This window comes from Gastrolobium bilobum, unplaced genomic scaffold, assembly GCF_033153095.1.
Source record: "Gastrolobium bilobum isolate Gb01-03AN ecotype WA unplaced genomic scaffold, APGP_CSIRO_Gbil_v1 utg11328, whole genome shotgun sequence".
NCBI lineage: Eukaryota > Viridiplantae > Streptophyta > Magnoliopsida > Fabales > Fabaceae > Gastrolobium > Gastrolobium bilobum.
The window spans coordinates 110,299-121,326 of NW_026895840.1; the positions used below are offsets into that span (position 1 = coordinate 110,299).

The 11,028-nt window shown below is 32.4% G+C and overlaps 1 protein-coding gene across 1 annotated transcript; it reads left to right on the plus strand.

Annotated features, from left to right (window-relative positions):
- Positions 1–1,439: 1,439 nt before the first annotated feature.
- Positions 1,440–2,117, plus strand: LOC133296329 (agamous-like MADS-box protein AGL29). Its single transcript, XM_061495292.1, has one exon. It carries the CDS (start codon positions 1,440–1,442, stop codon positions 2,115–2,117), a length of 678 nt encoding a protein of 225 aa, XP_061351276.1.
- The last annotated feature ends 8,911 nt before the right edge of the window (positions 2,118–11,028 follow it).

Genomic DNA, 11,028 nt, shown 5'->3' on the forward strand with positions numbered 1-11,028 from the left:
CTTCGGTTTGATCATGTAATCATCCGTTCGATTTGAATTTTTTTTCAGATCCAATCCAATTTTTTTCAGTTTGGATTGGATCGGTTTTCGGATTTTTGAAAATCTTAAAATTTATTTCCTGATCATTGTGAAAATAACATCTTTTGTATATATTGGTTTTGTAATTTTTTTTTAAATACAAAAGCATCAGTAAACGATAACATAATTGTTTTTTTTTTTGACAAAGAGATATGAAGTTCTACATAGATAAAATTTTGTTAATGAGATGTGACTAGGTTTTTTTCTTGGGTTTAGTTGATGGGTTAATGAGTTTTGAGTTTAGAAATTTTTGGGCTATGATTGGGAAAAGACTCAAGTCGGTAGAGGAAAATTAGTATATTGGATCGGTTTGGGTTGGATCAGTTTTCATCGACCAATCCGTAAACCGATCCAATCTAATAAAATTTGCGGTTTTTTTTCGATTTTCGATTTTTTGATTTTCGGTTTATTCGGTTATAGATTTTTCGATTCGGTTACAGCGGTTTAGATCGATTGATGAACACCTCTAGTATTATTCTATGTTGCTTAGTGTGAAACTGTACTACATCCTTGCCCTACCCACAAAGTATCATGCTATGTTGGACCACATCACACTATGTGACCCTTCAACCTTTATTAGTATATATTTAGTAAGGGTTTAATTTTTCTGTTTTTGCTTCAATTTTTTTCCATCACACTCATATAAAATTGAGTGGATTTCGTTAATCTTTTCTTTCTCTTCTCTTTACAATGGGATTCGCTCACTTTTATGTAAATGTGACAGATAAATATTTTTTGCAATAAGAGCAGAAATATTTTTTCTCATTTAGTAAATAAAGGCAATATATCTAATTTTTTTCTCACAATCTAATACACCTCTAGCATAACTGAATTGAAAAATGTCAAATTAATAAAATTTATTGATATAGAATTTGTTTAAAAAATGGAAAATAATAATTAATTTCCATATTAGCCAAGTATTACCATAAGTGACAATACTTGTATTTTGAAAATCAAATATTATAAGCATTTAATGTCTTATATAACTCGATTCTTCTTTAAAATTACTCGCAATGTAATCCTTTTTCTTCTACAATTTCTATTAAGAAAGATGGTGAGTCGTCAAATTAATAATTTTTTTAAAAAATTGAAAGTAATTATTAGTTTCCATATTAGACAAAACCTACCATAAGTAACAATCCTTTCATTTTGAAAAATCAAATATTAGATGCATTTAATGTCTTTCTACAATTAAATAATAAACTGATTTAGGTGCAAGATATAATCTGCACAAGCCTATAATTCCTCTCTTTCTTTTTTTGGTACACTGTAATTCTTCTTTAAATTCAAATACAATTTGATCATTTCTCTTGCACAATTTCTATTGGGAAAGAAGGGGAATCGGGTAAAAGGAAGGAGTCATGGTTCATAGAAAAACTGAGATGAAATTGGTGAAGAATAAAAGTGCTTTGCAGTGCACTTTTTCCAAGCGTAGGAGTGGCCTTTTTAAGAAAGCAAGTGAGTTGTCAATTCTTTGTGGTGCTATGATGGGTGTCATTGCATTCTCTCCTGGTGGCAAACCCTTCTCTTTTGGTTATCCAACCATTGAGGCTGTGACTAATAAGTTCATTCAACGAGGACCAGGCCAAGGTGAACCTTCAAAAGATGGTGATGTTAACGAGCTTAATCAGAAGGTTGAGGATCTGGTGTACCAGCTGAAGGTGGAGAAGAAGGGGAAGGACATACTTGAAAATGCTCTGAACAGAAACAAGGTCATAGATGTTGAATTCCCAATTGATGATCTTAGTTCAGAGAAGCTTCAAATACTGATGGCTTCGTTGAAAAAGCTCAGAGATGAATTGAAAGAGCTCAGAGATAATTTGAAATTGCCCATGAATGAGACTGATGCAGCATCGACTTCCCCCCAACAGATAGAGGAGGATTTATTCAATCACATAGTTTGGGCTCCTAGAATATTGCGCCCTTGGGGCTTTCTATTTGATTGTATCGAAAGGCCCAATGAATTGGGATTTCCCTATTGGGCCGGGTCATTTCGGGGCAAGCAGATCATTTATGCTTCACCTTGCAGAGAAGTATGACTAAGAGACAGATCATTGGGTTGGTCAAATAAATTAAAATCTTTGCAGCATTGCAGGAGATCCTAAAATATTTGAATTATTTAGATCATCTGGCATGTTGTTTTAGCCTATGATGCACGGACACGGACACGGGACACGGGACACGGGACACGACACGACACGACACTCCGACACGTTAATTCTGAAAAATGCTAAATTTCAACACGCTGGGACACGTTTTGATATTAAATAATATATTTAATATATATAATATAGTTTACATTTAATATATATAGTAACCCATAATAAGTCACGTAACTAATCAAATATTCAAAAAGAACAAAATAAAAAATATTGTAAATATTTTTTTAAAATTGATTTTATTAAAATCTCTAAACCAGTACTGGAAAGGAAATAAAAAATATTGTAAATAGACATCTTTTACAAAAAAAAACACAAATTACCCAATCTTTTACAAAACACAAAACACAAAAGAAACACAAAGGAAATAAACGACATGCTGGCAATCCTTGACTTTCTGAACGAACCAATTAAAAACAAGCACACAGATTAATTGCCTTTTCTTGAATCATCTTATCACACGGTCCTGAATCATCTAATTGCCTTTTCCTTTGTTTCTCTTATACGGATTTTGTTCTGTTGCAATTTGGATGAAAAAAAACCTTTCATCGATCGGATGGTTGATTACTTTCTCTCTTAAGAAAGAACAGTATTCTTCCTTCGAGCTATATGGATGATTACTTTCTCTCTCTCTTCCAATGATGGTCGCCGATGACAACAGCAACTCCTTCCTTTCCCACTCTTCTTCATGGGATCGTCCGATCCAACCGCATCTACGTTTTTACACGTCGATCTTAACAGATTTGAGAGTGAAGACCGAAGACAGAAGGGTTCATCGCAATATTTTCTCTTTTTTTTAAATTGTAATTTTTTGATTTTTACAAAAATGCCAAAACGTGTCCCAAAACGTGTCCAAATACGTTGACCGCGTGTCGGATTCGATCAAAATCGTGTGTCCCTCTAGTCACTCTAGTCAACGTGTCCCAAAAAGTTGACCACGTATCGGACGCGTGTCCGAACGTGTCCTAACATGTCCGTGTCGGACACGTGTCGGACACGCATTTTTTTCCAAAATGGACGAGTCCGTGCTTCAGAGGTTTTAGCCCTTTGTTTTTACCAAAACTAAATCTATATTCGGAGAATAAAATTATCTTCCATTGCTTTATCTATCTATATATGGGGGATAGGATCCTTTGGCACCGTGTCAAATTTTGAAAAATTTGGCACCAAATCCTATCCGTTGATTTCCGACAATCAACGGTTATCATTTATTGGGAATTAATATTAATTAATAAGTTTGATTTCCAATAAATGATAATCGTTAATTGGCGGAAATCGAAGATTAGAATTTGGTGTCAAATTTCAAAATTTGGCACCGACGTCAAATGTAGGGGTGTGCACGGGTCAGGTTTTTGTGCCGACTCGACCCAACTTGATTTTTATAGGTCAGGTATTTTGACACGACCCGCTTTAATTTGATCTAAGTCAGGTCTGACTTGGTTTGGATTTTTTTAAACTAGTTCAGAACCGGGTCTGATGTGACCTGACTTGGTTTCTGAAGTGGGTCTGACTTGGTTTTTGAAGTGGGTCAAATCCGACCTGACCTGTTTTTGACTTGGTTTCGTCTCAAAATTTCGTCAAAATTTCTATGTTGCAAATGACAAAAATTTCGTCACAAAATTATTTTTTCGTCAGAATACTTTTTGTCGAAAAGCGACGAAATTTTTTCTCTAATGAAAATTTTTACAAAAATAATTTTTCTATCGAAATTTAGTTACCGTCAAAAGTTTTGACGAAAATGATTTTCTCCATTAAATGTTTTAAACGAAAAAAGAATTCCGTTAAAAATTTTGACGGAATGTTTTTTGTTCAAAATTTTGATAGGAATATGTACTGACGAAAATTTCGACGTAAATTGTTTTGAGGGAAATGTTTCATTCAAAACTTTCGACGAAATTTAGATTCTCTAAAGAATTTGGACAAAATATTTATCCGTCAAAATTTTTTATCGAAACTTTTTTTTGTCAAAAATTTTTACGAAAATTTTGACAGAAATGTGTTCCGATGAAAATTTTGATGGAAATGTTTTTTTATCAAAAAACTTGATGAAAATATTTAGTCGAAAATTGTCGATGGAAATGTGTTTCGCTAAAAATTTTGACGAAATTTTTTTGTCAAAAAGTTTAACGAAAATATTTCCGTCGAAAACTTTCGCCAAAATTTGAATTCTGTAAAGAATTGTGATGAAAATTTTTTCCGTTAAAAAATTTCGATGGAAATGTGTTTCGTTAAAATTTAGATTCTGTAAAAAAATTTGAACAAAAAAAATTTTCCGTCAAATTTTTTACAAAAATGTTTTTAGTCACAAATTTTGATGAAAATATTTTTCGTAAAATTTTTTATGGAAATATTTTTCGTAAGATATTTTGACGGAATTGTTGTTTTACGTTAAAACTTTTCTTTTAATGTAATTGTGATTTTTTTTTCTTTTTTATTCACATAGTGGTATGGGTCAAGTTTTGGGTCAATGGGTCATTATTAAAACAAGTCAGGTCTAAAACTGACCCAAATAAAAGTGGGTCAGTATTTAAACCTAGTTCAAAAAAATAGGTATTTATGGGTCAGGTCAAGGTCAGATCAAGAGCAGGGGAAGTGAGCTAATTTTTTTGCATACCCCTAGTCAAATGATCCTATCTCTATATATATATGGGGCAGTATTCTTTGACAGTCAAATTTTGAAATTTAACACCAAATCTTAACCATTAATTTTCGTCAATCAATGGTTATCATTTATTGTAAATTAATGATTAATTAACAAGTTTGATTCTCAATAAATGATAACCGTTGATTGATGGAAATCAACCGTTGATTAATTAATGAGTTTTGGGCAATGGATCATTTTCAAAATTAACTTGATTCGATTCCAAGGCAATTCACTTGTGGTCACCATCTTATGTGTATGTTGGTAAGCTAACAACAGTGTAAACAATTTGTCTAGGATGGGTTTCTAGATCCTCACTCCATCTTTGTCTCATATAACAAACTCCTTCGTGTGAATCATGTGTTCGATTCTCTAGAATGATGCTAATTACCTTTGTCTACTGCATGACTACTTGTTTCACCTTTTTGTTAATGCTAATCACCGAATTAATTTATGCTCTGATAAACATACGCGAGATGACCACTTTATTCACTGGAAGTTACATTGAAACAAGCAAACATTTCATTATTGACACAATATTTTTTTTTTTTTTATAACAATATTTTAGTTTATTGTAAGTAGTAACCGTGGCGGAGCTAAGATTTAATTTTAGCCGATGCCAAAAAATTTGACATATCAAATTATCAAAATATTTATCGTAATTACACAAATCTATTAGGAAAAATTTGACATATATCCAGGCTAACCTTTTAATTTTTTTAATAATATAATATATTTATGACATATATTATTCACTTAAAGACATATTCTGAGATAATGATTTATAACATTGATTTTCAAAGTTATAGGATTGATGTTATTTTAACAAATAATAAATATTTATTTAAAGTTTAAAATATAATATAAAATTAAATTAGTAAATAAAGTGCAAATTATATGTATATATACATATTTGAAATTTTCATGTAATTTTTATGAATATTCTCATGTGATCTTTATGAACATTATTTCATGTGATTTTTGTGAATAAGAAATTTTATCTTTTATATTTCAATTTCGTTTGAGTCTATAAACTTAGTTTACAACTTGGTAGGCCTTACATGCCGTATTAGATTTTTAATTTTTTAAAATAGGTAAGGTCAGACCCATAAATCAAGCCTTTAATAGGATAATAGGCCAGTATAGGCTCTCAATATTTCTCATAGGCTTAGGCTATCAAAGCCAAAACCTGACCTAACATGGCCCCATTTACACCCCTAGTCCTGACCTATGAAGAACATCAACATAGAGGGATAGAACAAACTTCACAATTAAAAAGAAACATGGAACAAACAGCGACAAATGTCTAAAATCACTTAAATGACATTAGATCCACATAAATCATTTAATCAGTGTTTAGATATTTTAAAAAATTTAAGAATACAAAAAAAAGAACTTTTTAATAGGTATGCACAAGAAATTTTCATATTTCATAAATATGCATATATCTTCATTGATTTTTTTTCTTTAATAGTTTTCACTAATTAATCTTCAAAATTTTCATTCCTGTTGTGAAATCAAATTCAAATAACACCAAGAAACAATTTAATTCCATTATTAATAGCAACTGTAGCTCTACATTAAAATAATTTTAAAAAAAAGGTAAACATAAAACAACACTCCATTTTTTCAAAGAAATAAAATCAATAAATACAACCACACACAAAAAAAGTTGTAAATAAAAAAGGATAAGATATTGTTACTATCAAATAATGTTACTACCAGTATTACTATCATATCTTAACCGTTGATTTTCGCCAATCAACGGTTATCATTTATTGCGAATTAATAATTAATTAATGAGTTTGATTTGTGAAAATAATAACTGTTGATTGGCGAAAATCAACGGTTAAGATATGTAGTAACATTATTTTGTAGTAGCTTACCAAAAAAAAAAAACATTATTTTGTAGTAACAATATCCTATCCCAAAAAAAGGGGCAAGAATTTTACTCATCTTTGAAACACCCAATAAACAATTATGGTTAGCAAAAATAAAGAATTTCTTTTTTACAAGGTTCAAAAATGTAAATCGATTTTTTTCCCATCGGACAATATAATTACCAATGCATATTCCAAGAACATGTATCCGTTAAATCTTGAGAAAGAAACGAAATATCGTATCTTGTCGCAGAATGACTGGGTTCCAGGTGGTGAGTGCGAATAAGAAAAAAAAAAGTTAGAAGAAAACCTAATTGAAAAAAGATGAAAGAAGAAAAAGAAGAAATTAAGAAGAAAGCAATCTATTATCACACGCAAAGCAGCTTCAAATCTTCGTCTAATACCACTGTCATAATTTTAGCTAGGACCAACTTACAATTTTAGTTAGGGCCCAATTATAATTACTTATGGGGAATGTTATACTTACAACCTATTTTCCTTTACAACCTCTTACAACCAATATCTTAACCGTTGATTTTCGTCAATCAACGGTTAAGATTTTTGCAAATAAAATTTATTAAATAATTATTAATTCACAATAAATCTTAACCGTTGATTAACGGAAATCAACGGTTAAAATATTAGTTGTAAGAGGTTGTAAAGGAAAATAAGTTGTAAGTATAACCTCTCCCATTACTTATATAATTATATATAATAAATAAAATATATTGAAATATAGCCGGAACTCATGCCCTATCTAAATAAAACATGGCTACACCACTGAGTAGTGAATAGGTGAATCACAACGTTGGCCTTGTAGAGTTCGAGGCAAATAAAATTTTACGGCACAACATAGTAGGAATGATGTATAAGTAATTATAAGTAATTTTATTCACTTAATCAAATACTTCCTACCACATAAACATAGCAGGTGAATTCATTCCCCTACGTACCCCCCCCCCCCAAAAAAATATAAATAAATAAATAAAATATTGGAAGTGAAACTTCAACCATTATACATCTTGGGAAATGAGGTTCAGCATTGAAGCAATAGAAATATCAAAGCGAAAATAGACCACATTTGCTTTGTTGAAAGACAGTGCAGCCATCTGAATCCTTATTTTGTGCTGGAACATCCTACTCAGATTTTGGAAACTTAGCTTAACATTTTTCTTTTAAGGAAAAAAAAGAAAAGAAAACATGTTAATTGTGGTCAACCATATTGCCTTTGTGTGCCAGATAATTAGTTTCATGGTTTGATTGTTCAATCTTTATTACAGGATCAAGTTGCAGTTGGCAAGCAAATTGTACATCACATTCCCTATTATTTTAAAGGGTAAAACATTTCTCCGATCAATAGAGATAAGTTATCTTCAGTGAGCACAAAATGAAATCAAGTTGCAGTTGGCAAGCAAATTGTACATCATTTTGTGACGAAAATCAATGTATTTTTGTAATTCTAATTTATTACAGGATTATATTAGTCTATATCATTATAATTTTTTAATCTTACAACATAAAACGACGTCGTTTTGGATTCACTGGAGATAACTTTATTTTCGGTCATTAGAGAAATACTTTTCCCTGTTTTAAAATTATATAAATATTTAGTTCCTTGTAATGCATCAATTGATCCTCCAATTCTACAAGGTGGTGTGTTGGTAAGTTATTTGGAACCTCTCACTCATGAAAAAGTTGATTTTAGGTGAGGTTCATGAAGAACGGAAAAAGGTTTCTTGATATATTTCAAGCTTTAGTTTATAAGTAATCTTCCATTACCAGCATGAAAGTAATTTGACATTGCTTTTACTTCTAGCGCTGGGTTATTGTTGGGATGCATAAAAAAAAACATTTATTGGATTAGTCACAAACTATGGAAGAATGCTCTAGTTCTTTATGAATACATGAACTACAAAGTAAAAACAGAAAAAAAAATCTGAAATACAAGAGCTCTAGCTCGATGAACTCTGATACCATCTTATAGTTAATAGAAAACTGTGAGAAACTGTAATACTGAAGAATGAAGCAAGATACATCTTACATATAAGTTACACTCTTAAATTTGGTTATTGATATCTTTTATGTCTAATAGTTCTAATATTTTAAATATGTGACCATTGAATACAAGTAAATCAATAACCAAGATTGAACGTAAGGCTTCTTATCGACATATGTGTGCATCAAATTGTTGCTAAGAAGACATACTAATGCTGAAGAAGTAACCAATTGGCTAAATAGAAAGAAGAATGAACATAAGAAGTGTGAGAAAATACTATTTCTCTTTTCTGCATTTTATTAACCAAAAAAACCAAATAACAATAGGGTTCACCAAACCTTAAATAGAAAAAATAAAATAAAACAGAATAAAAAGAGAAACATGCGCAACCAAAGTAGATAACACACAATCAACACACACTCAAGATATCTAAAAATAACAAAAATATAATAATTAACAATTATTAAAAGCCCTAAACTATGGAATAAATTCTAGAAAACCTCAATTCAAGTCAGTCAGCTCGGGTGCATCATCCTCTAATGCCAAAAGAAGATTCGTCCTCGAATCTAAGAGGTCTTCACTGTTACTCTCGTACACTAGGTCCTCCTCTTCACTTTGATAAGGGGACAAGTCTGCAACATTGAAAGTACCAGAAACATTGTACTTCCCAGGAAGTGCAATCTCGTAAGTGTTGTCATTGATCTTCTTAAGACCCTGAAGGGGCCATCAGCTCTAGGTTGAAGCTTGCCAAACCTGCTAGCCGAAAAATGTTCCATCCTAAGGTGGATCTACATCAAATTGCCTTCCTTAAAAATAACTCGCTTCCTATGCTTGTCAGATTGTTTCTTGTATTTCATATTTTGCCTTTGAATATGATCATGAACCCGCAAATGCAACTCCTTAATGTGATTGGCGTGATCCTCAGCATCTGCACTAAAATAGTTGCATACTAGTAATGGTGCTAATTCCACAGGGGTAGTTGGATTACGCCCATAAACAACTTCAAAGGGGCTCATGCCTATAGTGCGACTATGTTCTCTATTGTTAGAAAATTGTGCTTACGGTAACACCAAGTCCCATTGCTTAGGATTCTCTCCATTCAAGCTCCGTAGCAAATTGCCCAAGCTTCTGTTCACAGCTTCGGTCTGACTATCAATTTGGGGGTGGTGAGATGAACTGAATTGTAGCTTCGTCCCCATCAACCTCCAAAGAGTGCGTCAGAAATGGCTTACAAACTTCACATCACGATCAAAAGTGATGGTCTTAGGTACGCTATGGAGTTTCACAACTCCCTGCAAAAACAAATGAGCTACCTGTGAAGCATCAAAAGTCGTGTTACATAGGGATAAAATGAGTCATCTTTGAGAACCTATCCACCACTACCATGATAGAATCCTTATTGCGTTGGGTACTTAGATGGCCTAACACGAAGTCAAGGCTAATATCTTCCCATGATGCAATCAAAACAGGGAGGGGTAAGTATAAGCCAACTTTAGTGCTTTTGGTTTTAGCAATGTGACAAACTCTGCACCTCTCCACAAGTCTAGCAATATCACGCTATATTCAGGGTTAATAGAAGTGTTCGCAAATCAAGGTTGTTGTCTTGCAAACACCAAATTAGTTCCTTGTTAACCTTCCTGAATGTCCCTCGAGGATGATCGCCTCCCGCAGCGAACAATGAGGAATACAAAGTCTGTTGCCCTTAAAAAGGAACCCATCAACTATCAAAAATTACAGATAGCGCCCTACTTTGCATTTCTCCCAAATATCCTTAAAATCAGTATCTTCGACATACAACTCCTTAAAGGTATCAAAACCAACAATGTTCACCTGCATGGTGGATAATAACGAGTGCTTCCTGCTAAGTGCAACTGCGACCTTGTTCAGCGCTCCTGCCTTATGTTGAATAACAAAGTTGAAAGCTTGAAGGAATTCCACTCACTTAGCGTGCCTGGTATTTAGTTTGTATTGGCCATTGTTATAATTCAAGGCTTCATGATCAGAAAATAGGATAAACTTCTTAGAAATTAGATAGTACCTCCAATGCCCCAAGCTCCGAATTATAACATAAAACTTCATAAGTAGAATATTTCCTTCTGGCTTCATTCAACTTCTCATTGAAGAGTGCTATCGGTTTATTCTTTTGACTGTGCACACACCTTATGCCAACTCCAGAAGCATCACAACGCACTTCAAAAACATTAAAAAAAATCAGGAAGCACCAGAATGGGGACTTTAGTTACCTTTCGCTGTAGTAATTGGAGTGCCGCTTCT

Excerpts from the sequence above, each read along its gene's own strand:
- LOC133296329 (XM_061495292.1), top strand. The coding sequence starts at position 1,440 with ATGGTTCATAGAAAAACTGAGATGAAATTGGTGAAGAATAAAAGTGCT.